The following is a 27,381-nucleotide window of genomic DNA, read 5'->3' on the forward strand; positions in this document are numbered from 1 at the left end:
AAATTCAGTGGATCGAACTTAATTCCACCTTCTTTTTCAATTTCAACGAACTCACTAACATGAGATTTTAAATATTCTTTCGTTAAAATTGTTTTCCCCGATGTTATGTCATTAACGAAACTATCACCGTCAAAAGTTAACGAATTCAATTTCGTCGTTGATGCTTTTATTTCATACACCGCTTTATCGATAGTTTTTGGCTCACCTTCTTTAGAAGCATATGAAACATTAATGAATGAATTATATGTATTCGTGAATGAGTTAAAATCAATGATTTTCATTAATGACGCCTTTAATGATTCATTAACTGTTGAATCCCTTAAAGTAATTAATGAACTGTCATGGGCTTCGCCCTGGTCGCTTTGCGACTTTATGAAAGGTACACTGCAAACCGTCGAGTTTGGATCAAATGCTGTAGTTGGTGCAGGAATATTAATGATATAAGTCATTAAATCATTAAGTGACGTAAATAATGTTGTCGTTTTTGATTTAATTTCTTTAGCATCTGTTATATATGGTAATTTTATTTCTGTAGTTTCTGAATTAAAGATATTCGCTAAAATGTTTTGTAAACTGTTTTGAACAGCAGTATAAACCGTTGAATCCGGAACTCTTACGATTTCACCGTCCTTAATAAAAGGCATTGCACATGGTGTAGTGCTTGGGTCAAATCTTTCGGGATTATAATTCAACATATATTCTAATGCTTCATATACAGACTTATATACTGTTGTGTCGTTCTTCATGACAACTTCACCATTTACAATGAATGGCATTGTACATGGAGTTAAAATAGGGTCAAACTTTTCATAGTCCTTCCATGTTATGTATTTCTCGGTATTTCCATCACTGATAACAATATATTTGTCAGTAAGTGTGAGAGAGTATTGACCAAAATATAAACGTTTAGCTCTGTCAGCTTCATACGCATATGCAGCTATACTCATATTTTAATGAGAATAAAATGTTGTTCTATTTGCAAAGTACAGACCCAAACGAATACGGGACAGTAAAGCTACAAACAAACTTAGGTCTACAGAATGAGCCACTTGCATTCAGAATGGTTGACTTCAATACTATCGCTTCATTCGTTATAACAGATGAAACAGATTTCATGGAGCTTGAAATAGATGGAAAGAAGCACGAAATAAGATTTCACAATAATGTAGAATATAAGATGGAAACATTAGCTGGAGTGTTAAATGCTCTCATAAATACTACAATAAACAAGGATAACGAAGAAAACTTAATGAATGTTAAACTTATTGCAGGAGTTTTGAAGTTCAGTTATGCGAAGGAGTTTAAGATACCAAGAATGAGTCATAGAGTACAACTTCTTTTGGGAGCATACCATATGACATTTCCTTTGAAAAGTGTTGACAAAACGATTGAGATGAAATCTGTTCCATACGTATGTTATGGCAATTGTTTGTACATTGAGTCAAAAATAGCTAATGTCACAGGTATTTCAGGAGTTAATAGTAAAGGTTCAGTAGAATATAAATCCTTCTGTTATGCAGTCAATTCAATGTTCATTCCAAACGTTCCTGTCATAGCAACTCATTTAGGTAAATGGGTTCGCATTAGTCCTCATAATTTGAAAGACATGCAATTCAGACTAGTTGACTTTCAGGCGAGCCTGTAGAACTGAAGGCACCAGTGCGAATGACTGTTGAAGTTGACTTTTTAGAAAATATTAAATGCAACAGCTTACAAGAGAACTCAGAGCTAAAAATATAAAGTATGAATGTTATGTATTAGGTCATGAACTTTGGTTGTTGCTGTTTGATGAAACAAATGAGTTAGTTATGTCAGTCAAGAGAACAGAAAAAGGCGTCAAAGGCGCCGAGCGCAAAGCGCTATATTGTGTTAGTGAAAACTGCACCAAGTCAATAAGATTAGGTTTGCATTATGAAGATGAGTTCGATACTGTTGAAGAAGTTTTGGATAGATATTACAAATTGCTTTAATTTACTAAATATTTCAAGCAAAGTTTATATTCTGTTGAAAGTTTTGTATACTCGTTCGAATATTTATACTTAAACTCAACTCCTGGAGTACCTGGTGTTTCAATGATGCGGATGTTACCTATTTTCATGAATAGTGGAGTTTGACCACAGCATTCGATTTCAGGGTCGAGATAGTCAATGACACATTGTTTCCCTGTTATTCGTGAGATAACATTTTCAAGGTCCTCCTTTGTTAGAATTATTTGGTTCTTGCTTATAAGATTTGTCAAAAGCTTCTTATCGTCTTTGAGTAAAATTGTTTGGTATAACTGAAGAAGGTAATGGTCTACGTTATCTGAAGGATTTGTTTGAACATTTGTGTAAGGGTTGTCGTTGGCTTCTCTTGAAAGAATTTGGTCCAGTGGTGGATACTCTAACTTAACATCTGATGTAGCGTTAGCGTTTGAAGCTGAGTTTAAATTCACGGCGCCATGCGCCAAGACCGAAGGTCCCGACTTAAGTTCTGGTTCTTTTTCTTTCAAACACTCTGAACTATAGTTCTTTATGACAATATTGTTTGTCGTTCGTGAGTCAACATTTGATGTTGGTTCAATTGGAACATTAACGGCACCAGCTAAGATGGATTTGCTTCTCATTTCATATAGAATAAAAACCTTTTATATGTATGAAATGAACAATATACTCGACAAGGGTTTGAATGTAAAGCTAACGAATGAAAATATTGTTGAATTCACTGAGACAGGTGCTGTGTATAAAGATGTAGAACTACTGAACAAAAGAGCTAAGGGAAGAAGCAGGAATATGAACAAAGGGTGGAAGCCTATAAAAATTTATGTCAATGATGGCTCAGGAGGTTCAAACATAAAGTATGCAGAAAGTTATAGAGTTTATGCTCTCAAAGGTGAAAAGCCTTCATTTAAGAACAGCTATTCTAACACATATCCTCAAAAGCTAACGGATGGGGAAGTGGATGATATGAATGACAGCAAAAATATTAACAGAAATGGCGACAGAGATGCATGGAATTTGTTTACCATCATCAGTCAATTGAAGGTTAAACTTTAAAACAATGTTGGTCGTTCCCATGGAATATTTTTGACTTTAATGGTATTAGTCATGATATGAATCTCAAGGTATGAACGAGGAGAGATGAGAGACTTATATGCTTCCCAAATTTCTTCAAAAGGTAATGTTATACCTGACTGTTTCCAAATGAGTTCAATATCATAGCGTGAGAAACCTTGAAAGATAACGAAGTCAGTTATGAGACGTTTTATGTTTAAAGCAAGGAAACGCCATGTTTGCATAAGTATTGCTACAGTTAAGTGGTAATGTCTGACTTTAGTTATGATGTTAGCTAATGGTGAGTCTTTTGACACTAAACCTTTTCCGGCGAAGTCGTCACAAACGAGCAGAGTATTTGAAGGATACTTTTTGAAGGGGTATTTTGAAAGTTTTGACAGAATGTAGTTTGTCAGTCGTTTCATATCGTAAACTCCTGAGTACTGACGTAAGTGGTGTTTTCAATAATTCTTTCCATCTCTTCTGAAGTCTTTTGCATTCCTGACTGTATAAATTCAACGATGGCATAATATTTTCTCTTACGTCGAATGTAACGTTGAAGAAATTCAATGAGTTCACTGTCTGGAACTTTAACGACAGAGGCTTGAACTTTTGACATAAATGTTTTCGCTGTTGAATCCATAGAGTCTGAAGTTGCTGATATAATGATTTGGTCATAGTAAGAGTCGTTTCCTAAACGCTCTGTTATGAGTATATGACGAATGAGGTTGAATGTCTTACCTGAACCCATCTTTCCACAATAGAAATACACACCATTTGAACAGAACTCATAGTCCTTACTGAAAGGAAGAATGAGAGAAGAGTTAAGTTTGTCTGTAGTTTCATTCATGTCTTCATCTACATCATGTATTAAATGCTTCATTTTATCTCCATTAAAAATGCAAGTCAGAAATATTCAGAACATAGCACCGAGTCTAACTGACAAGAGTATAAAGATATACTATGAACATGTTATGATGAAACCAACCAAAATTCAAGAAAGTCAGTATACTTATGAATATCCAAGACACTGGGTAGAGTATGTAGGAGGTGAGAAAGCTATTGAAATCAGACAGGTTCGAAGTATTCCAGCAGGAAGAACAATATTATTGAAGAACTTTAATGTTTTGAGATATAATGATGAAACAAAGAAGCAAGATAGTTTTCCCTGTTGCTGTGTATGTGAACCTAGACACAGGAGATGACATGAAAGTTTTTAATACAAAGCTTCAAACGGTAGTGAGAGAACAACTTACTGCAAAGGACATCCATTACCTTCAGAAGTTACCATAGCATATAATTTTGAAACAAACTCAATAGATTTTAAAGTCGTCTCTGCAAAGAAGTCAGGATTTACATTTAATGAAGCAGATGTATATTCGAATGAAAACTTCAAAGCTATTGCATGGTTAGATAATGACGATTGCTTTAAGAAAATATTTAAATTCAGTGACTCAAAGATGTCAATAGATGACCTTCGTGGAATGTTACCATCGACGTTTACAGTAGAAGGTTCAGCAGGATTGCTTACAAGATTGTCAATTGGTGGTATTTGGTCTCGTGAGAACATTGTTATAAAATCCAGTATAAGTGAATTTGCTGAAGAATCTATATTATGTCTTTCAAACTACATGTATTCGCCGCCGAAGCATTATAGTATAACAAACTTTGTCAGTAAGTTTAACATAAGACTTGTCGAACCTTCTTCAATGAAAGATGTTGTGCTACCTAAAGATGGAAAGGATGGACTCATTATTGAGATGATTTTAATAGCATATTAAATGAGCTTGTTCTTGAAGGTCATTCATGATGAAATAACTGTTGTAGAAGATGTTAGCAATTGTTCAGACATTTTGAAGCGTATAGATGAGATAAGAAAGAAGTTTATGAATGAGAATGTTTATGTTTCATTGACTTTCTCCAGTAACGAGAACTTTTATGAGATAATATTGAAGAGAGATGATTTTAATATGGTGTAAATGGTAGCTTGGACAGCTTTAGGCGCAATGGGAACAAAAGCATTAGCATTTGGAGCAAAAGCACTTGGGGCTTATGACGCAGTAAATAAAATGAGTGGAGGAAGGGTTTCGAAGACATTAGATGCAAATAAAGGAAAGATTGGAGGCTGGGTTGCAAAGAAGTTAAGATTAAATAAAATAGGGCTCATAAATAAAGCATCCAATTTGGTTGCGACTGAGTCAGAAAATGCTTTAGGAAAGGACGATGAGTTTGCAAAACACGCAAAAGACTTTAATGACCAGATGAAAGGTGAAACAATGCATTTAAATAGATTCGATGGAACTAAAGAAAATGTTTCTTCTCCACCAGTAGTTCTTCCGTATGGTCCCTATGGAATGTATGGAAATCCTTACGAAAGACCATTTGACCCATTGACTGGTGGAAGTAACTGGTATCATTACGGACGAAGAAGAAAGACAGTCAAGTTGGAGACAGACGTGAAGAAAGCAACTAAAAAGAAACCAAGGAAGAGAGTTATAAAGCAATGAATTCAACAGGTTAGAAAAGAGGTTAGATATCGGGTTAGATCTAACCTTCTACCCTAAATTTATTTTTGTGCTATGTTTTCATACGTGTGCGGGTGGTGATATCATTAATTTTTTATTTTATTTTTAAGTTTACTGAAATTTTTTATTTGGATGTAAATGACAGAACAAAAGCAACTCATTCGAATTCCACAGTATAACAAACATACATTTAAACATTTATTCTTCCTTCCTGAGCATAACATGTTCTTTCAAATACATCCGAGACCAGTTGACTTTTCATTGACTGTGTATAAAGATAGAAATAGTTATATCATTAAACCATACGATGACGAAGGTAAGTTATGTAAATTGTACGTTAAGAAGTTAGAGAAAGTTTATGGCTTCAAGTATGACTACAATAGGGTTAACACTGATGATGAAGATATTGAGGAAAATTTATGAGAACATTAGTGAAGTCGTTAGTGAGAACGATAGTGAGAACGTTTATTTTTTACATTAGTGAGTTCGTTAGTGAAGTGGTTGGCGGCTTTGTAAATATTTAAGGTTAAATTAGTGTTGTCGTTTGTGTTGTAAAATATACGTTAACAGTTTTGTAAAGTGTCAAATTCACAAGTATTGGGTAAGGTGGAACGCAGTGCCGCCGTACCCAAGACTTGTATACTAACTCTCCGCACCAAAGTATTTGAGCTTGTGGAATGCTTTCTTCTATTGCTTGAGCTATCTGTGGAGCACAGTCCATGCTAATGTATTCTGGCTCAATTGTTACCCATCTGAGATAGGCGCACACGCAAACTTGAATGTTTTGATAAGTGTCTGGTTGACAAAAGAAATATAAAAAAGGGAAAATGTGAAAATCTTTGATTTTGCCAGTAAATGCATACAATGGAATGTTTGATCGCAACAATTTATAGGTGCTGTCTATATGAAATGTCTTGATACTATGCGCATAAGCTTTGCCTTCAAAAGGCGCGTAATAGAAACACATATTATTGTCTGAGACTTCAAATGCAATGAGATCATCTGGAGATTCTTCTTGTACTGTCTGAACAAAGATTTGCAATGACACAACATCGTCAGGAGAATATCTAGTTTGAAGAGCATGTATTCTCTCTGCAAATCGTTTGATTGCACGTGGTTTTTGAGCGTACATCTCTGGAATGGACGGACCTGTAAGAGGAATTTCAAGATCTTTGAATGCATTTAGCTGTGCTATCGCTCTTTGATTGTCATCTGTTTGGAAGTAATGTTCTAAATATTTGCGATAAAAGACAGACGAATATTGACTTTTGTCATTTGGGGCGGAATGATCATGTTCTTCAACTATTTTGATTAGTTTGTATTTATTTTGATCCAAGATTGCAACATTAAAATGTGCAGGACATTTTGGATATTTGCAGTGGAATGAAATCTGAGATCTTTCTTTCCTGACACGTTCACCATATCCATACTGTGCTTGTATTTCTTGTTTAACTCCAAATTTACAAAGATCCATAACAGTAAAGATAGTTTCTTCTTCTAATTCCATTTGAAATTGAAATGAAAATTAAAAATTCAGAAATTTGAATAGATTTGGTCTGTAATTAAATGAGAATAGCAGTTTGTTCGTCATTGTTTGAGGCAAGAGTATTATAGGAATATTATATGATGGATTTGAGTTGCATATAAAGAGTGCAAAAGGATAAAGAGAGAAATTTTGTTAGATTAAATTATTAAATTTTAATTCTTTATTTTTTAGGATTGTTAGCTTTGTAAGATTGCTTTCTCACAAGAGAAAACAAGTATAAGGTTTAAGCTGTATGTATTAAAGTTATAAATATTTGATTTTAAAAAAAATCAAGATTTTAAACTTTAAAGGTATTAATTATGATTATCTTTCTTTAGCTTTGCATGCTGTATGCTACTTTTGGAAACTGCTCTATTGTATTAGAATGTTTTTAAATTTTGCACCTAAAAATGCGTAATATTAAAAATTAAGGTATTAATTATGATTATCTTTCTTTAGCTTTACATGCTGTATGCTACTTTTGTCTTTGAGACATTCCATGATTTAAGTTAAGAAGCTTTAAAAAAATGCAAAAAAAATTGAATACTTTACTGGCTGGGCAAATTTGTCGCCGCCCCATAAAAAATATGATAAATAGATACTACATTGTATAAAAATAATATTTAATTTATTTAATTTGACTTTTATTTCCTTAAACTATCTCATTAGGTCATGATATCAAAAACAAATAAAAAGTACAAAGTATTTATATTCAGTATGCGCTCTAACTAGTGATGCTATTTGTATAGAACACGATATTCATCGAGTTATGATTTAAACAAAAATTACCACCAAAATAAAAGTGACGATGATACCTGGAAATGAAGGGTATGAATTTTATTTATCATGTATATATCTAATGAAGATTATATATGTAGAAGATAAGTACCTTAATATGTACGTAAAAATTAATGAAATTTATTTTGAATGTAGAACCGAGCAATTTTCAAATTTTGTGCTTTTTTTGAATTTTCTCGATACTAGATAAGTTGTGTTGGCTAAATAATATATGGATACAATGTGTCTTGTAGATGAATATATGCACAAAGTTTAAGAGGCCATTTTCTTTCAGAAACCGAGATTTCTGAATTTTTTCAAATTTTGTGCTTTTTTTGATATTGAAATTTCATTTCATTTTTTTGATGCATATCGATGCACCATGCGAACTTAAAGAAAGGCTATCTTATATAGATGCTATGAAAGATGTCATTGATAACGAATGCCATGCAGGTTGTCCATATCAATTAAAAAAAATCCAAATTTAGGGGGAACAAAATTAAAATTCAGGTGCAGTGCAGATAAATGTGAAGCATGTATCTCATTTCTAAGGATGATGAAGAATATATCCTAACAGAATATAATGGAACACATAATCACAATCAAATCAAAGATGAGAAAAGAAATACCACACATTATCATAATGCTATCGTCGGGTACTTATTAATTTTATAAAACAGGGGGTGATCCGAAAATGGCTCAAATTGAATGCGACAAAAAACTTGATCTGGATGATCCACTTAACAGGCCATCTTTTTTGAATGCATCTTCAGATCAAATGAAAACAATTCAGGAAAAAGGAAATAAAAAGATCAAAGGTATTCAAAAGTACGATGATAATCAATTCAAGTCAACTCAATTATGTTTCGTACCGAAATGGCTAACAAAAAAGTGACAGAAAACCTTAAATTGCGCGGCAATTTTAATTAAAAAAATAAACATTAATTTTTGTGATTGATATTATGCATTTTATTTATATTATATAAGATTTAAATTTAGGGGAAAAATTGGAAAAAAAATAAGATTGGAAGTCTTTAGGTAAGAAGGAAAGGGCAAGAGATATATAGTGTACCTATATACCTCTTGCCCTTTCATTCTAAGTAGAAATGGGAGAAACTTTGTCCGCATCATAAGTTATGCGGACAAAGTTTCTCCGATTTCTAATGGGAATTGCAGGCTATGAGGCACTGATATATAATCAGTACCTCATAGCCTACAATTCCCCTTATTAGACTTCCAAACTTTGAGTTAATGTCAAGACATTAACTCAAAGTTTGGAAAACTTCTCGTAAGAATCAATCGTCAAAAACCTCGATTGCAGTTATAATTCATTGTGTTAAATTTGATTTATTTTGAAATTTTTATAAATTAAATTTTATATAACATAAAGCGTTATGAATTAGTATTTCCATATGAATTTTATCTCGAAAATAGTAATTCTGTACAGTTATATTTCGGTTAATTTTGGAAATTTCTAGGAATACTTTAAGATAATATGATTATATATAACTCTGCCTTCATGATTTATTTTAGCTTTCGCGCAAATATCAGTTAACTTAACTCCATTATTTGATTTTGTGATGGCTTCACAAAGCCAATCAATATCAATCTCTTCTGGAGAATGTCTTCTCATCTAGAATATTTTCAATACTTTACATACAAACATTTTTATTTCTAAAAAACTTTTTAATTTTTTCTAGGATATATGAATGAAAATAGTTAGAACAAGATTTTGAAGCTCAAAACATTAAAAATTATTAAAGATTTGTATAATATGATTAAAAATGGGAAATAATATGAGGCAATATAAAGGAATATGAATATTAAATAAATATATCTAAATAGAAAGAATCAGAAAAATCAAATTATTGGCGCCAAAAATGTCACCTTTTTGGTGAGCCATTTCGGTATGAGATAAAGTCAACTCAATTATTTAAGGGTATCAAAGAACAAGAGTCACCAAAAAATTTAATTTATTTCGATGTCGATAATTACAACAAACCAAAGAAATTAATCTTTTATTATGCTTCTTTCAAATTTCTGGACATAATCAAAATTGTGAAAGAGCATTTTATTGATGCAACCCATTCATTACTTGAATTTAAAATGTTGTTTTACATGATATCAGCCAAATTTCCAAATACACATGCATTCCCAATTTTTCAATTTGTCGTTTATCCAAACACTTCAGAAAATATTGCATTCTGTCTCAAGGCATTTTTTAACTGGGCAAAAGTAAAACCAAAATATTTTATGTCAGATTGTGCACAAGAAATCGAAAATGCGATTATCAACTCTTTTCCAGAAGTTATCCTTCATTGGAGTGCAGTTCATGTAATGAGGGCGTTCAGAAAAAATTTGAAAGATTATGCATTTGAGAGTTCAGACAAATTGATATTAGATACAAAAATGAACTATCTTGCATACGGCAGAAATGGCAAGAAAGAATGGATTGAACCAACGTTCAAAAAAATTCTGGAAATAGCCGAAAAATTCCCAGAATTTTCAAAATACATACAAAATCAATGGATATCAAACCAAGAAAGATGGACAGCCGCTGAAAGAGATGAAAATTTAGCTCTCACAAATAACATTTCAGAATCGATTAACAAAAAAATTAAATATTACTACTTTGGCGGAACAATTTTCATGAGATTTGATCGATTTGTGATGAAATTAATCGATTTTATCGTTCCTTCATTTTATTACAGAATTTCTCAAGATATAAGGCTCAGAGACAAAATTCCAAATCCGTTGCCATCTGAAAAAAAGCCAAAAAAGTCTACAATCAGACTGGATACAGAAAAATGTATAATGCTCACTGATAAAATTAAATCGTTAATAGTTAACTCATCAGCAAACTTAAATACGCTTCAATTGGGTTTAGATGACCTACTTGATAAAGTTGTCAAGGCAGCAAAGGTTCAAAAACGAATGACCCAGTATTTTTCGAAATTAAGTATCCCAATGGAAATCAAGCTTAGTATTCTCACGCAAATTACAGAATTTGGATGCAATACCCCTCAATTCATTGTTGAGAATGCCAAGTCTTTTCAAGATAAAATTATTACAGATTTCCACCTTCAAATTTATACAACATTATAAAAATTTATGAATAAAAACTTGATATAAAATAACATTTTTATTTTTACTAAGAAAAAAAAGGTTTTTGATAATAAATTTATTTTATTTCGAAAAAGTAGCAATAATCGTAAAAGGGTATTGATAGGCTTGCTAAAGTAACTAATTTTAGCTGTCAAATACTTTTGTATTTTGAAGTAAATTAGTATAAATTTGTTTTTACTTTTATTTCGAAAAAGTAACAATAATCGTAAAAGGGTATTGATAGGCTTGCTAAAGTAACTAATTTTAGCTGTCAAATACTTTTGTATTTTGAAGTAAATTAGTATAAATTTGATATTATTTTAACTCCCTTTGAAAACCTCAATTTTCCATACAGAGGGAACGGGAATAGCATCCAATATTCCCTGAGAATGGTTGCGCATTCTCAGTTCCCTCTATATTTCGAACGAAGCTCTCATCGGTCTTTTTTTTAATACTAAACGTTTTTTTTCCTGTCACTTTTAGCTAAAATTTGGGTTTGCCAATTTTTTTGGGCGCGTAAAGGGTTGGCGTCCTAAGGCGTCCTGATGTAAACTATTCAATTTTTGAGAAGTTTACACCATAAATGAATAGTTTATGGCGTCCTGAGAGGAGATTTCAATGGGTATGGCGTCCTAAAAATAGAAGAAAATGATTTTTTCTCGATTTTTCTAGAAATTGAATTTTTTAAAAAAAAAAAAATCAAAACGTATACATTCAAGAAAGACTATAAATGAAGATTTTTCTATTTTTTTTCATTCTAAAACATCTTTTTTTGGATAATTTTTTTAATAAATATGTAAGAAAGATTGAAGAAAAAGTAAATTTACTTTAAGAAAATTCGTTTTACATGATGTAAGACCCATAACAACTATAAATATTCAATTATTTAAAATAAAAAAAGAAAAACAGATTAAATGTATCTCACATCAAAATCCATTGACCTAAGGATGTTAAGTTTCTGTTTTTAAAAGTTGATATTTTTTTTTAATTTTAAGAAAATTAATAGCATGTTATTAGACAATAGGAGTGTAATGATATTGACTAAACAGAAATGAGAGAATAGAGATATAATTTTGATAAGCAATATTGCGAACAAATTCTGAAGTAAAATCGCGATCAATAATTGAAAATTACGATCATGTACTGAAAAATGACGATCGAATTGAATGAATAGAATTATATCTAAGAAAAAATAAATTGTATTTAGAAGATGAACAAAGAAAGGTGTATGCTAAAAATCATTTAACAATAAATGGAAATAAAACGAAATTGTTAAAAGAAAAAAATGAAAATTGTTAAATAATATATTATTTTTTAGTCATAAGAATAAAAATATAGTAGTTATAAAAGGAATTAGACTTCATATATCAATTCTTTTTCTCTGTAGATGTGGAACGTTTGCTTTTCGATCTCTTTCGATGAACTTGAAAATATAAGTTATTATCGCTGAGAATCCTTTCCGAAATAGGAGCTTTACGTTTAGGAGGATTGTCGGATGAATTTTGTTTTTTATTGTTTGATTTTGTTGTTATGGAAGATTTTTTCTTATTTTTTTCAGAATTTTGCTTGCTATTAACTGAAACTTGTTTTGACGGCCCAACAATAGCATTTGTAGTAGGAAGAATTCCCAATAACGAGCGCATTTTCGATAATTGTTTTTCAATATGATCAAGAAGGTCCAGCTTATGTTCTAGATTACTAGACATTTGATTTGTAGAAGGATGGTTTTGATTTTCTGGTTCTAAATCTGTAGAGTCTGCAATATTTGAATTTTCGGAGCGAATTGGAGCATCTGAACCTTGATTTGTATCGGCTTGCTCAAAATTAGTTTGAATTGGAGTGGATGAATTAAAATCTGGATGATTTAATGTTTCATTAAATAATGCCATAATTTTTTCTCTTTTTTCATTAATAAACTTAGTGATCATTGTATCTTTATCTGTTAGATCGATCGATTTGAGTATATCTGCATCATGAACTGGAATATTTTCGAACAATGAACTCGATTCTATGGAACCATATGGAGAAATCTCGTTCTGAGCCAAAGAAAGATCACTTACGTTGTATTGTTTGATAGAAAAAATTGTTTTCTCAAGTTCTTTTTGAAAGCAGTCAAGAATATAATTTTTGTAGCTATCAGTGATAACGGTTTTTATATGGCGCTCGATCTTCTGGTTATTTTTGATGGCGTTATATTTATCTAATTGGATTTGAGATATCTTCTTAATAGCTTCATAAATGTTTGGATGTTTTAACGAAGAAAATTCTGAATGCATACTCTCGAGGCAATCATTAGTGAATATTGCAGTTGCATTATTATATTGAGATATTAAATTGTAGTGCGGCAACCAAACTTTGTTGAAATAATCAATATAATCTTTGATCGAATCAACTTTATTTTGATTAATTATATGCATTGTAAGTACAAATTCTTCATGAGACATGAATGGAGTAATAGAATATAGCTTAAATAAAGAATTTTGTAAAGTATTGAAATTTTTTGTATAAAGTGCTACAAGTTTCCTGTGTAAAGCTTGTTTGAAATGAAATAGGCATCCAATTATACGGACTTTAGGGAAAATTTGTTGAAGTGCCTCTATCATTCCCTTTTCAAAATCACAATGAATTTGAATTAGCTTTGAAAATTGAATACCCTTGACAGTAAAAATATATTCAAATGCCTTCTTATAAGATTCAAATGTGCGGTTTTTCATGAATATAAATAAAAGTGGTAGATATTGATTTGTTGAAGGTTCACAAATCATAATTGTTAGCATCTGTCCTTTTTGAAAATGTTTTGGTGTAATTTTAAAAGTTCCATCGCAAAATAAATCTGTGGCTTCTTTTGCAAATTGAATTGCCTTCTCAAAACCAAAAAACATCGTCTCACAATTTGCTTGAAAATCATGGCCAATGAAAAACTGCTCGCCATTTATTAAACAAAAATTAGCAATTTCATCGTCTGTAATTTTTTCTCCAACAGAAAATTTTCTGGACTTATTATAAACTTCCCTGACCAATGAATCTTTAATTAATGGGTTTTCATCAGTACCAACAGCAAGTTCTGTCATAAATTTTTTAATCTGCTGAAAAGTGCCGTTGTCTTCAGAAAATTTTGCCATTGCCTTATTGTATATTTCTGTCAGAGTCATTGATTTATGAAGATCATTTTTTTCATTTTGTAACTTTTTAAATTGTCTGCATTCGGGTATATGTTCCTTTTGTAAATCTTCGGAAACTGAACTGTTCTCAATTTTAACTAAATAACGTGCTTGACAAGAATGATCGATGCAACGGTAGTAACGTTCAATATTATTTGAATTAATAATATTTGTATGATCATGCGAATAAAGCATATCTTTGCGAACAATTGTATCAGGATATTTTCCAGTAACTGCGGGAATATTTTTAACTGCAATATAACTAAAATATCTTCTGACAGCTTTAGATTCATTTTCGGCGTATTTAATATTAAAATATTGAAGAACTTGTTTGATTATATTCGTTTTTTCATCTCTCGATGTTGATTTTTGGTATTTATCAGATTGTTCCCTGATAAATATTTTATTTTCGTCTGTAAAGTTTGCTCTTTTTTGATTAAATATAGATGATTTTCCCATTAAAAAATGAAATGATGCAAAATTTACGAAAACCGTTCGAAAATTGAATCAAAAATGAAAAGTAATACTTAAATGAGGAATTCTTTGAGATATTGGTCTTAGATTGAATGTAGCGTCATTCTTATATAGAATATATATTCATATCATCGGAAATATGATAAAAAGCATATAATAAATGTCAAAAAAGTGAACAAATAAGCAAAGATATTTTTTAAAAAACAATGAAAAGTAATACTTAAATGAGGAATTCTTTGAGATATTGGTCTTAGATTGAATGTAGCGTCACAAATTTCACAAATATAATTTACTATACAATTTTATTCATTTTTTTAAAATGGCTGACGACAGTCTGTATCAACTAACTCAACTAGTCAAGCATAATGATTATTCTTCGGATTCATTAAATCAACTTTATCAATGCATAAGTACAATGACAGAAAGATCAATTGGATGCTTGAATTGGGATAAATTTTTCAAAAAAATCACAGTGACTGATGAAGTTCTTTTACATTTTTTAGCATCCGTTTTAAACATTGAAAAGATATCAGAATGTTTCAAGGATTCTATTTTTTATCACAATATTAATCTTGAAAAATTCAGTAATTTAACTGAAACAGAACAACAAACAATTTTAAATTCCTACAAAGCGGATAAATTTACATATTACATAATGTGCTCACAAATTGTAAAATCAAACTGGAACAATTTATCCCAAACTTTAGTTAATATTGCAAATCAATATTTGCCATTTTTAGATGAAGAAAAGCAAATATATATATTTACTGAAATAACTGGCAATTATCAAAATTTTGAAATTTCAGTTGCAAACTTGTTACTTTTTTATGAAAACAATGAAGAAAAATTAAGCAACTGTTTTAATTTAACATTGTTCCAGCAAATTTATTCCAAAAATGGAATCGAGCAAATGATATTTTTTGCTGCAAATACAATTTGTTGCAATAACACTTCTATCAATTTTTACAATCTCCTTGAAATTGAAGAAATGAATCCATTTGATTTTTTTTATTTCTCAATTCAATATAAAGAGATATTAAATTGCGATGATTTTCCAAAAGTTACAGAAGTAATCACAGGTTTAATCTCAGCTTCAAATATTAATGCTATTATGCGAATTTGCCAAAAAATTTTGGATAAAATTACATTTTATAAATGTAATTATTGCCATATTACCTCAATATGGAATTTTATCACAAATGCAGCAATAATTCTTCCTGATGAAGATTTATTAATCAAATTATTAAAATTCATAGAAAAAACAGAAAAAGCAACAGATGAATTATTCGAACCGGAGAATGATTTGGGTTTCTATGAATATTTAAATTCGATTTTCTCAGATATTACATCTGCGAGAAATAAGCAATTTCTCTTGGAATTTCTAAATACCCATGAAGATGACTTCACTTATGATCAAACATTGTGAGGTCATTTTTGATCAACAAATTAATTGAAATTCCGATCAAAAAAAATTCACAAATTGGATCAAAAAAATCGAATCTCAAGTTAAAAATAAAAAATTTCTACATTTTTATCAAATTTAGATTTTTTTTTTCAAATCATGCGAATTGATTGAATAATTGCATATTTTATCCCATGCATCTAGAAGTATGTGTAATATTTTTGCTTTCATCAAGAAATTGTCGAATTTGATCTTAATTTTTTTTGAAAAATATACTTTTAGAAAAAGAAATAGTGATTGAATAGCTGCCCATGCTGTAAAAGGGTTATTTTTACAAGTAAAAAAATTGTTATTTTTCGAGCAAGTCGAGGCTTTTTTACCATCTTATTTTTGAAAAATTTACGAAAAATTATATCTGAAAAAGCGCTTCATTTTGATATCTTACAATGATAAAATACCAATGTTGCTGGGATATAATAGCTACACCTGGACATCTACTACATTAATGCGTATGACAGGTAAAGTTGATTTCAAAAGTATAGCCTGGAAAGATTACAATAAATCAACGATAATTCAAAAAAATTTCTTATAAGTTAACATAATAAAAATTTAATTTTTATATTGCTTGTATTATACTTAAGTATATAATATATTTAAATCTTAGAATGAAAATTCGGGACGCCCTAGCTATTCAATTTTCCCTTAGGACGCCCATAAACCTCTCAAAAATGTGATGTAAATATCACAATTTTGAGAAATTTACACTAGGACGCCTTAGGACGCCAACCCCTTTTTTTACCCATTTTTTTAAAAAATTATCTTCATTATGGGAATAAAGAATATCAAATCTATTAGATATCTATGAGTATATTCTTTACATCTCAATAATATGTTAAGAAACACCAATTGGAGGAATTTTTTATATAATAAACTCTTTTAATAGCAATATCATATAGATAATCTTATTAATCTATCTAGTGGAAGTATAAGAATATATATTTATGTATATTGATTATAGGGCTGTACAAAATCGAGAAAAACATTGCCGTGCGGTAATATAGGGTCAAAAAAATCGCGCCTCGGCGGCTCCGCCGCCTCGGCACTATTAAGTGCGCATTATATTTAATATGTCCTTCTTTTTTTTCTTTTTTCTTCTTCTTCTTTTCCTTTCCTTCTTCCTCTCCTTCCTCTTCTTTCCTTCTCCTTCTCTTTTTACAACAACGTCGAAGATCTTCGAATTTGATTGTTGGAAAAGCATCTATTTCAGATAAAGGATGCCTTTCTCACAGTCAATATACGAGGGTCCTGGCTGAAACGTTCTCAAAAAGCCTGAGATGGTAATTCTCTGATCACTCATAGCTGGGCAGGTAGTCATTGCTGACAATACCTGTCTTTATGCATGCACGCTTTCATGTATATGGGTTTACACTATCAATTCGCACAGTTGTTCCGAATTCTTCCAAAATGGAAGGACCCGAAACAACTTTGCTTGTTAACGATACAGACGCATTACTTTGCATTGATACTGTGCTGAGTTGTGTAGAAAGTTTGATTAGAGTTGTTTTGTTCTGGTATCTCTCATCTTCTGATGAGAGAAATCAAAGCAACACAACTCTAATGAGTTAGTTTTCACTCATTTGTAAGTTAGTATACATATCATGGGTACGGAGGCACTGCGCGCCTCCTTACCCATGATATGTGAATTTGACACTTTACAAAACCGTTAACGTATATTTTACAACACAAACGACAACACCAACTTAACCTTAAATATTTATAAAGCCGCCAACCACTTCACTTCACTAACGTTTTCACAAACGACTTCACTACTGTAAAAATAAACGTTCTCACTTACAAAAGTATTGCAACTCCTCCCATTGCTGTGCTTCATATAACAGCTCATAATCTTCTGACTCACTTTCTTCTTCATATAGGTCAAAATCACTGTCATAGTTTATACCTGTAAGTTTTGACAAAGCTAATGAAACACGCTTACCGTTTGTATCATATGCTTGTATAAACTTTCCATTATGCTTGTAGTCATAAACGCTCAAACTAACTTTACCCTTTCTCCCTCGTATCTGATAGAATGTATTTTCACGAGGAACGAAGAACAAATTCTTGAACTCATGACCGTTGTAGTTTGTTATCTCAATAGTTTTCGTCATTTATATAAAAATAAAATAAAAAATAAAATAAAAAATAAAATAAAAATAAATGATATCACCACTCCCACACGTATGAAAACATCCATTTAAATTTAGGTGAAGTGGTGAGATCTCACCTCTTTTTTCACCTCTTTTTTCACCCTGTTGAATTCATTGCTTTATAACTCTCTTCCTTTATCCAACTCTTCTAACTTCTTCTTAAGTTCAGCAATGTTGTCCTCATGAAGTTTAATCTTCCTTAATATACCTTCTCTATCTAATGGTTGCTTTATCTTTCTAAACTGAACTCTACCATCCTTCATAGTATGAATGTAAAAACCTTCTGGAATAGTTCCTGATTTAATGTATTCTACCAAAAACTTTTGTTTCATTGCTTCAGTGACTTTATTTGTCATTTCAATCAAATAAAAATTTTAATATTAAATAAAAATAACGTTATTTTTTCAGTAAGGAAACGCAGGAGTTTTACGATTTATTTGAGGAGTAGGTTCTGGTTTAAATGTTGGAGTCGGTTTAGGAGTTGACTTTTGAACAGGAGTTTGTACTTCCATAGGTTCAGGAGTCATTGAAGGTGTTGGAGTTTGTTTAACTTCAGCTACTTCAGTATTATTTACAACATTTGCTTTATTTCTTTTCAACATCATAACTGCTCCTGCTGTAGCTAGCAAACCTAGTGGGAGACCATATTTTATATAAGGACTTGACCAAATGCTATTTTTGACAGGAGCTGGTGGAACACCTAACCTTGGTGAGACTGCTCTTTGCCATTGTGCAGCTCGTAAGAAATATTCAATAGGTGCTCCATAATCGTTTGGTAAAGTTTGTTTCATAGATGGTGAAGGTTCACGAGAGCTTGATGAAGAACTCATTTATAAGCTTTAAAAATAAACGTTCATCCTTTATTCCTCACTGTCGTCCGTAGCTAAGTTATAGTCATCTAATCTTATTATTGGGATTCCATTAGCACGCACCTGAATGGCAAAGCAACAATCCCTCATAAATCCAATAAGTGGCTTTGGTACATTTTCAGTTGCTAGTTCAATAGGTCCTTTAACAGACAATTTGTATGTTATTGGAGCAGTAGATGTTTGACCTTGCTGGAAGCAAAAGTCCACTTCTGTTGGAAAACCACATAAGAAATGTGTGTTGTCATAGCTATCCCATTTATGTTCCACACTACCATCATCCACCAATGACCTCATAACATCTTCATTAAATCCTATCATATCATTGTTTGTATTGCAGGCGTTCGCAACCATTTCATAAAATACAGGTCCATATGATTTTTCAGGTTCTGCAGGCATATTTCCATAAGCTCCCATGGAAAGCTGAAGATATTTAAACTTAGGGTTCTCAAAATTAACATAATAGTTGTCTTTCTTTCTAAATAGTGCCCAAATACTTTTAACATTAATAGGCGTATAAGCTGCTGTAAATGTTGCACTTGAACTATCTGTATTCTTTGAGAATGAACCGTCCATAGGAATCCAATCCATAACTTTAACAGGAAAACATAAAGCCTCGTTTGTATAATGTTCTACAAGTTCTGTATAAATGTTAGGGTCTAAAGAGAATGACTTTGGATGAATGAAACATTCATTAAAATCCATCTTTGTTCGAAATAGTTGCTGGGTTACAGTTGTAATAGTAACTGTTCCACTAGCTTCTACTGCCTTCGTTATCATAGTGAATGGTTCATTCCATGGAACAAATTTATTTGTCGGTGGATTTGAATCTGAAGCAAATGCAACTTTAAGAGTTGGATTGAAAGCAATGATATCATTTACAGATATAGATGTGCATTGTAAGGCGTCGCTACTGAACTTTACTTTAAGCTGAATGTTTCCTGCAAAAGCTGGAATAAATCGAATAGCTTCTAATGGAAGGAATCTTCTAACAGGAATTCTTAAACGAAGCTTAAAATCAAATGATTTTCCTGCTGTAATTGGACCACTAACAATTTGTCCTGTTCTGCATGTTCCCGAATGACTCCATACATCTTCATGTCGAGTCTTTGAGAAAACATCTACTTTCTTTATTTGTTCGGTAGTTTGTGAGTTTGAAGTTATATATGCTTCTTCTCTTGCGTTGTCTTGAGAATATACGATACGACCATTTGCAAGGATTTGATATCCAGCAACTGCATAGAAAGCGTCATCGAAACCAATCCAAAATCCTGGTGGGTTTGTTTTATTGGAACCTGAACCAATTTCTTTATCTACAATAAATTGACCTTCCATTTTATACGTAATGAATGTATTGTAAAGGTCCAACATATTTTCACCAGGAGGTGAGAGATTGAATGTTACCCATGTGTTATCTTTAGCAGTTCCAGGTTGTGATGGAATCTTTGCGTCAGAATATTTTCTATTAGTGTCACCAATTTGAACTGCATTGTCTATGATATCGAAATATGAGCGAATCTGATGAATATGCTCTGCTGGAGTAAATTCGTTTAACTGTTCGTTCTGCATGTATTTACTTCGGATAAAAATATCTATTTACTTCATTATTCTCACTCTTCTTCTTGGCATTCGTGGTGGAAGTTGTTTCTTGACATTTTCAATGAACTGTACATTCTCTTTTGTCTCAACTTCTTTCACTGGTGGGTCAGGGTTCTTTGACTCGGTTTGTTTTTCAATGAAATTCACGAACTTTGCAATAAGCTCTTGGTTCGTTATTGAAAGTACATCTGGCTTCTTTTCTTCTGTTCTTTTCTCAGTTTGAACAGAAGGTTTTATATGGGCTTCGTGGACTTCACCCTTGCCATACACCTTAATGTTGTCGCTTTCTGCATTCGCTAATGGAACCTTTCTTTTTCTTACGTATATTTTACCATCTTTACTCTGACTTACGTAATAGAAAGGATGTTGTATTCCTCTTGCGTCATTTAATATAATAGACTCTCGCTCTGATTTTGACAAGCTCATTTTACATCGGTTAAAGTTTTAATTTTGTTTTTTATCTGCAGTCAAATGACTCAGACAAGCCCTACGGACAAGACCCAAGGGGTCATAGATGTTGAAGCATTGAAGAAAGAAATTCGTGAGCAAATTTTATCCGAACTGAAGGAACAAAAACAAGAACAAAAGCCAGAGAGACCAAAGAGAAAACTTAGTGAAAAACAACTTGCTGCATTAGCTGCTGGAAGACAAAAGAACCCACGTTTGCTGGCGAAGAAAGCTAGAGAAGAAGCTGAAGCAAAAGCTAAAGAAGCTGAAGCAAAGAAAGAGTAAATGGTTTATTTTTATCCGAATTAAATGTATAGACAAATACCTTTATCTGTTGCGTTCAGTAGTGAAAACCCTGACGTCAAAATAAAGGGGAACAGAGTAACGTTTAAGTTTCCAACAGACTGGATTGTGAACATAAATGAAGAGAAGTACATTGGCATAACATCTATGTATATAACACGTGCTTTCAGAAAGGTTGACTTTATACTTCAAGTCGAGATAGAAAATGACGAACAGTCTTTAAGCGCCCAAAACATTCACATATACAAATACTTTAAAGACGATACAACATTGTTGCAATGTATGATTTCATTTAATGAATGTTCGAGAAAAAGTTCAACATTGAAGTACAAACTTTACAGCCTTTACGTGAGTTTCTTGCACAACTGAAAGAAGAAGGTAGTCAGCCACAACTTATAGACTTTCATTATGAATTTAATGAAAATGAAGATGGAACTCATGACTGTCAGTTTTGTATTCTCACCATTCAATGAAGTAGCTAAAAGAAAAAAATCCATTACGTATAAGATTTCAAATCTCTGAACCAATGATGATTTCAAGAATGTTTTCAATTATGATGCAATGCTTCCGAGGAAAAATGAATTTTCAAAGATTGTAACACCTGGCATTTGGGATAGAAAGCAAGCTATATTATATTCAAACTTAAGTAAGGGAGTTGAAAATGAGTTCATTGGTCATACAAGAACTTCACCACTTCCTAACCCTAAATACTATAAATTAACTGGCTTCAATCGTGAGTTTTGGATAGACATGTTCTCCACTCATGACCATAACTGCCCAGTGTTCTTACCTCCAGACCATAAGGACTGTCTCTACATTGAAGCACAACTCTTAAACTCTACCATCGCAGTATTGTAAAATCTACGCTAGTTTTATTTTTTTCTGAAAATTTTATTTGAGTGAAAGGCATGGAAGGTGAAGGACATTGGCAAACACTCGAACATGACAATGACTATGAAATCTTTTCAGAGTACCCTTATCCAATTAGACGTATAAGCAATAAAAGAGTTGTTAGTGAGTTTGACCAAGGAGATGGTTATATTTGTGTAAATTTAAACAAACACAAGCTGATGAAACATAGAATAGTTGCAGAAACTTTCATTCCGAACCCTGAAGGACTTCGTGAAGTAGACCATATAAACAGAGACAGAGGAGACTTTCATATCTCGAACTTAAGATGGACGACAAGAAGAGAAAACATGAGAAATATTTCTGGTTCAAATGGCTATTGGTTTGACATTGTTGACTCTCTTCCTGAAGACGCTGTTGAAATTATACAATACTCATATCACACGTTAGAGAACTACTACTATGTCCCAAGTGAAGATGCCTTTTACTATTTCATGGGAACTCAATACAGACGAATGAATGTCTTAAGACAGTATAACAAAGATTATATAAACATTACAGATGTAGAAGGAAGAAGAACAAAGCTGTCTATTGCAAAGTTTAAGAGAGACAATGGTTATACATAAATGACAAAAATATATGACCTCATTATTTTTATCACGAATGACCTCATTGCTGACAAAAATAAATGACCTCAGAACTTCAACTTACGAATAAAGCTTGTTTTAGTCGTTATTGAGAAGTTAAACTTTTCAGCAAAGCAAGGACTAGAAGACTTACATAAGTCAAATCCAATCTCTTGACCGTCATAAGTGCTTTGTAAAGTTTCATTAAACTGAACTCAGAGTCTTTGTCATATGTTCCAACAGGTATGTGAATGTTCTTATCTTCATTGTAATAGCATTGTATAGCTTCAGGAAACATTTCATTTGCTGTTAAAGCAAGGACGTCTTGTTTGACACCTTTGCAACGTGCATGGAATGCAACTTCATTTAAATCGTTAGTGAGTAAGTCTATGTAAGTCTTCTTTCCACAAAATATTGACTTGTATGCTAAACTTTGTTTTCCAGGTGTTATTTCTGCGAAGTCAGAATGAAATTGACCAAGGTTCTTTCCTATAAGTTTGCGACCGTATCTCTTCTTAAACTCTGCTGCAAGCTTTGGTATGTCTTCATTGAAAATATGCATGCTATCACAGTCCTGGTAAAATATTTGAAGTCCCATATCTTCAGCAGTACAGAATACTTCACACATTATTCTCTTCGACATAGATAGAATATTAACACCAAGTGGACAGAAGTTAAAGTGTCTGCAAATGCTTTTCGTTAGCTTGAAAATAGTTTTATCTGAACCATCCAAACCTTCGAACTTCACTATATGGTTGTAGTTTCTGATGGCATATCTTATAGCATCTTTGTCATTTACTATGGTTATTTTTGACTCAATAGGAGATAGAATAGTTTTGCCATAAATACTGTTCAGAATGAGCTTTATATTTTCTTGCAAAGGATTTCCTTCTTTCTTATACTTTAACCTTAACTCAAAAACTTCTTTAACTTCATCTCTTATTCTAATATCTCTGTTTCCATCGTAATAGTATCCTTGCAACACTTCACATTTGACACCTTGATATTTTATGAGGTCTTGTAATGTTATATGGTCAACATACATTAAACAGCAAGTGTTTGAACTTCTGGGAACGTTAAGTTCTGGATTTAGTTCAGGGTCACAAACTATTAAAGGAAAGTGTCTATGTATTCCAATCTCTGTTATCTTAATGAGAACAAAGAAGCCAGACATAAACTTTTCACCAATGGGTTCCTTTTGGTCGTCATCGAATAAATGTCTCATGAGATACTCTGTGCTTAACATCTCATCCTTCAATACTTTTGGAATTCCTTCTAAAGTATACAATCTTGCAATTGCTGATGGATATAATGAAACAGCGTCGAAGTCAGCAATGAGTTTCTTTTCGCTCTTTTGTTTCATGTTATCTGACAACATACATCTTCCACCTTGAATGCATCTCGAAATAAATTCTCTTGGTTTATTTGAGAGGTCATATAAATTTCCATTCGGGAAGTACACTCTGTTCTCAAATAATTTGTTAGCAATTGAACAAATACTAACGTAGTCATAAACGTTTAAATCAAATTCTTTCAATATGTCATTGCGGAACTTTACAAAACCTTCTCTTAAAATTCTTACATCTTGTTTGCAGTAAAACGTGCTATATTTTTCTAAGTCGAAGTGGTTCTCATCTATTCTGCAACCTTTGATGGAATCTATGTTTTTCATGAACGTTTCATATCTTACAAACTTACATGCTTCAGAAATGACACCAGTTCTGTTGTCATTTGCTAACAAAACACTGCTGTAGTAGTTGTATGGAAATACTTCTTTCGGTCCTGTTTGTAAGTTAAACATAGCAGGAAATAGTTTAAGCTTCTTATTTATAACACTGTAAGAGTCTTTTATAATAATTGCCCTTCCTTTATATAAGCCAGTTATTTGCATTGTTCGTGAACCTTTAATGATGGGAGTTCCTTTCACTTCTGTCATGTGTCTTAAGATGAAGTTTATATCATAGCTGAGGTTATGGAAATATATTAAACTCTTGTCAGGAAGTCGTTCCAAAAATTCTGTTGCACAGTTCTGACCCCAAATGCTTTCACTCACTGAACCATCTTCACTGTCGTAACAGATGTTAAAAGCTTTATGAAAGCCATCGGTACTGCACTCAAAGTCAGCAAAGAAAACGTGCTCAGGAATGAACTTGCACTTATTTTTATTTACTTCTTTTGACTCGGCTTTCTTCTTCAGTTGTACACAATACTTTGGAGCATATGTCAAATCTTTAAATGGTGCAAGGTTCTGTTTATATAAGTCAGTCGTATATGTGAAAAGTTCTCCATAAGAAATAGGTTCGAAATATTTGCACTCCCACAATGTTTTCATAACATCCCATAACGGTGTTGTTCTATCATAACGAACTACATATTTATCTCTCTCTTTGTATAAATCTTCATTTGTTTCTCAATGTTCATTCCACCACAAGCTTTGAGAATTTCTATATAGTTGCGAATGAAATATGTTGTCATTGGTAATCTTTCGTTTAGCATGTAGTGGTCTTCAACAAGAAGTAAGTCAATAGTTCTAACAGTTTCACATTCTTTTGGTATGTATCTCTTTATTTCATTATGTCTTGAGTCATTGAAATAACCAATGGTAACATTAAATGCTATACCTGTTGCGTCAGAAATTTCTTGTACTTTACTTTGAGGAAAGTCTCTAACACGAATGACTTCTCTCATGTGGTCAATAGTTTCTTCATCTACTCCAGCCTGAATGCAAGCATAAACGAAACAATTGTCTTCTGTCATAAGTGCTGCAGTTCTTTTGTTCAATTCATTGAAAATTTGGTAGCGTTCAAGATTTATAGGTAATGTGCAAAGATACTTCCAGAACTGACCGCTTCTCTTCTTATAAAACTTCTTTTCACCAATTTCATTCCAAAGCTCTATATGCTGTTTATCTCCTGTTTGTTAAGAGCTTTCAATAATCTTTTCTGGTCTTTCTGTCAGTGTGCTTTCATCTCTATATGGTCGCTTCTGTGGCTTTCCTTTCTTAACATCTGACATCGTTAAGCCTTCATATTCTGTTAAATCATACATCTTTATTTCAGTAAGATTCTTTATGTTTGTCAAGAAGAAGTCATAGTGCATTTCAACAATACCTGCAGCATTTGCTTCTATCTCTGATATAAAGTTCTCCTTCAAGAGCTGATGTAGTAATGTTCCAATATTATTGAGGTTTAACGTAGAACATTCATACTTTCCACCAAGTTTATAACATACCATCCATCTCTGTTGTGAGTTTATTTTAATCTTCTCTAAGAGTCTCATGAAAACCTTACCGAAATGTTTGTGTAAGTAGTCTCTGTTTGGTTCATCTAAAGCTTCGATGTTAAAGTCAATGAGTCTATTGCCTGACTTCACATTTCTCTTCCTATTCTCTTCATCTTTCTTTAACCATCTCTCACCTTCTTTTGGTTTGTCGTCAATGGAACGAATGACATCGTTAGCTTTGCGAACTTGTTCTATAGCACTTTTAAACATCTCTCTTCTCTGTTGTTTCAGTGTGTCGTCTCTTCTTCTTGTTTCACCAACGTTTGCATTTGTTATGTCAAACATTTCTCTTCTTACTTCATGAGGTACTGAACGTCTATGATATAAGTCAATAGCAACGTCATTTAAAGGAAATGCTCTTGCATTTATGAACTCATGAATTCTATCATAACTTATTGCACCATTATAGTCATTGAGGATGTCAGCGAGTGCCTTTTTGTTTGTTGCGTAATGCTTTGCAACATCTATATTAGCTTCTGTAAGAAGTTGTTTTATTTCCGAGTGTTCTAACTTAGACAACTTCCGATACATCTTTAGTAGGAAATAAAAAATAATTTTTTTGAAAAAATTAGATTAGATTTTTTTAAGTTATTTTTCAAAATAATTTAATATTTTTATTTTAATGAAACACATGCAAGATTGCAAGTTCTTTTCATACAATGCTCTCGCTACTGCCATCAAGAATGAGTTCAATGGTGCTTCAAACGTTAATGTTATCTTTAACAAGAAGTTTGTGAAAGAATCTAAGTTTGGTCAGTATGTCAGACCATTAGCTATCGTCATTGACCGCAAACGTTATACTTCACAAGAGTTAGCAGTAGTTTTGAAACAAAAGAGTTTCTTCGTGAATGTCAAAGATACTCATTATACTGTCATAAAGAACTCTAACATTGACTTCTTCAGTATTGCTTTAAATCTTTCCGAACAGAAAGAATATAAGAAGGGTGAAACAAATGTGAAATATTATCCTTCATCTCTGAAGACAATAACGAACAAAGATGTTATACAGAAATTCTTACCAAAGGTTGAAGAAGCTTCTATTGACATTGACGAAGGAAGTGAAATGGTTGAAGAAATAGACCCTGAAGCTATTTAAGCAAAAATATATTTTTGGTTAGTCTTCATATCGATATTTTACAACAATTCCCCAATGTATAAACTTTTCATACGCTTTTTCATAAGCTTTATATACCTTCAGAAA

General features: G+C 32.1%; 14 protein-coding genes and 3 pseudogenes across 17 annotated transcripts, besides 8 other annotated features; 7 read left to right on the forward strand and 10 right to left on the reverse strand.

Annotated features, from left to right (window-relative positions):
- Positions 1-5,810: part of a mobile genetic element that runs on past the window's edge.
- Positions 393-947, reverse strand: TVAGG3_0461870 (organellar and viral DNA polymerase type B; the record flags this gene model as incomplete). The annotated part of the gene is made up of 1 exon (XM_051235095.1): positions 393-947. A coding segment is annotated over one exon (555 nt), but the record flags the coding sequence as incomplete, so codon positions are not given.
- On the forward strand, positions 1,061-1,677 carry TVAGG3_0461880 (annotated as a pseudogene). The gene has a single exon. A coding segment is annotated over exon 1 (617 nt).
- TVAGG3_0461890 (uncharacterized protein) lies at positions 1,701-1,970 on the forward strand (the record flags this gene model as incomplete). The annotated part of the gene is made up of 1 exon (XM_051235096.1): positions 1,701-1,970. The coding sequence occupies one exon, from the start codon at positions 1,701-1,703 to the stop codon at positions 1,968-1,970; it is 270 nt and encodes an 89-aa protein (XP_051092920.1).
- Positions 2,236-2,605, reverse strand: TVAGG3_0461900 (uncharacterized protein; the record flags this gene model as incomplete). The annotated part of the gene is made up of 1 exon (XM_051235097.1): positions 2,236-2,605. A coding segment is annotated over one exon (370 nt), but the record flags the coding sequence as incomplete, so codon positions are not given.
- Positions 3,039-3,882, reverse strand: TVAGG3_0461910 (annotated as a pseudogene). The gene has a single exon. A coding segment is annotated over exon 1 (844 nt).
- On the forward strand, positions 4,313-4,813 carry TVAGG3_0461920 (uncharacterized protein; the record flags this gene model as incomplete). The annotated part of the gene is made up of 1 exon (XM_051235098.1): positions 4,313-4,813. A coding segment is annotated over one exon (501 nt), but the record flags the coding sequence as incomplete, so codon positions are not given.
- Positions 5,039-5,539, forward strand: TVAGG3_0461930 (protein of unknown function, DUF4107 family; the record flags this gene model as incomplete). The annotated part of the gene is made up of 1 exon (XM_051235099.1): positions 5,039-5,539. One exon carries the CDS (start codon positions 5,039-5,041, stop codon positions 5,537-5,539), a length of 501 nt encoding a protein of 166 aa, XP_051092923.1.
- A 395-nt stretch (positions 5,811-6,205) lies between the features above and the next one.
- Positions 6,206-7,660: a mobile genetic element.
- Positions 6,522-7,064, reverse strand: TVAGG3_0461950 (MULE transposase domain-containing protein; the record flags this gene model as incomplete). The annotated part of the gene is made up of 1 exon (XM_051235100.1): positions 6,522-7,064. A coding segment is annotated over one exon (543 nt), but the record flags the coding sequence as incomplete, so codon positions are not given.
- A 251-nt stretch (positions 7,661-7,911) lies between the features above and the next one.
- Positions 7,912-8,722: a mobile genetic element.
- A 179-nt stretch (positions 8,723-8,901) lies between these two features.
- Positions 8,902-9,108: a mobile genetic element.
- A 668-nt stretch (positions 9,109-9,776) lies between these two features.
- Positions 9,777-11,465: a mobile genetic element.
- On the forward strand, positions 10,530-10,964 carry TVAGG3_0461990 (uncharacterized protein; the record flags this gene model as incomplete). The annotated part of the gene is made up of 1 exon (XM_001281492.2): positions 10,530-10,964. The coding sequence occupies one exon, from the start codon at positions 10,530-10,532 to the stop codon at positions 10,962-10,964; it is 435 nt and encodes a 144-aa protein (XP_001281493.2).
- A 9-nt stretch (positions 11,466-11,474) lies between the features above and the next one.
- Positions 11,475-16,801: a mobile genetic element.
- Positions 12,762-13,381, reverse strand: TVAGG3_0462010 (MULE transposase domain-containing protein; the record flags this gene model as incomplete). Its single annotated transcript, XM_051235101.1, has 1 exon — positions 12,762-13,381. A coding segment is annotated over one exon (620 nt), but the record flags the coding sequence as incomplete, so codon positions are not given.
- On the reverse strand, positions 13,920-14,584 carry TVAGG3_0462020 (MULE transposase domain-containing protein; the record flags this gene model as incomplete). Its single annotated transcript, XM_051235102.1, has 1 exon — positions 13,920-14,584. A coding segment is annotated over one exon (665 nt), but the record flags the coding sequence as incomplete, so codon positions are not given.
- Positions 16,802-17,065: 264 nt separating the features above from the next.
- Positions 17,066-17,215: a mobile genetic element.
- Positions 17,216-17,643: 428 nt separating this feature from the next.
- Positions 17,644-27,381: part of a mobile genetic element that runs on past the window's edge.
- On the reverse strand, positions 17,849-18,169 carry TVAGG3_0462050 (uncharacterized protein; the record flags this gene model as incomplete). The annotated part of the gene is made up of 1 exon (XM_051235103.1): positions 17,849-18,169. The coding sequence occupies one exon, from the start codon at positions 18,167-18,169 to the stop codon at positions 17,849-17,851; it is 321 nt and encodes a 106-aa protein (XP_051092927.1).
- On the reverse strand, positions 20,149-20,643 carry TVAGG3_0462060 (uncharacterized protein; the record flags this gene model as incomplete). The annotated part of the gene is made up of 1 exon (XM_051235104.1): positions 20,149-20,643. A coding segment is annotated over one exon (495 nt), but the record flags the coding sequence as incomplete, so codon positions are not given.
- TVAGG3_0462070 (uncharacterized protein) lies at positions 21,145-21,366 on the forward strand (the record flags this gene model as incomplete). Its single annotated transcript, XM_051235105.1, has 1 exon — positions 21,145-21,366. A coding segment is annotated over one exon (222 nt), but the record flags the coding sequence as incomplete, so codon positions are not given.
- TVAGG3_0462080 lies at positions 22,967-23,541 on the reverse strand (annotated as a pseudogene). Its single transcript has one exon. A coding segment is annotated over exon 1 (575 nt).
- Positions 23,756-24,834, reverse strand: TVAGG3_0462090 (organellar and viral DNA polymerase type B; the record flags this gene model as incomplete). The annotated part of the gene is made up of 1 exon (XM_051235106.1): positions 23,756-24,834. A coding segment is annotated over one exon (1,079 nt), but the record flags the coding sequence as incomplete, so codon positions are not given.
- TVAGG3_0462100 (uncharacterized protein) lies at positions 26,803-27,276 on the forward strand (the record flags this gene model as incomplete). Its single annotated transcript, XM_051235107.1, has 1 exon — positions 26,803-27,276. The coding sequence occupies one exon, from the start codon at positions 26,803-26,805 to the stop codon at positions 27,274-27,276; it is 474 nt and encodes a 157-aa protein (XP_051092931.1).

The sequence above is a fragment of the Trichomonas vaginalis genome, chromosome II, assembly GCF_026262505.1.
Source record: "Trichomonas vaginalis G3 chromosome II, whole genome shotgun sequence".
NCBI lineage: Eukaryota > Parabasalia > Trichomonadida > Trichomonadidae > Trichomonas > Trichomonas vaginalis.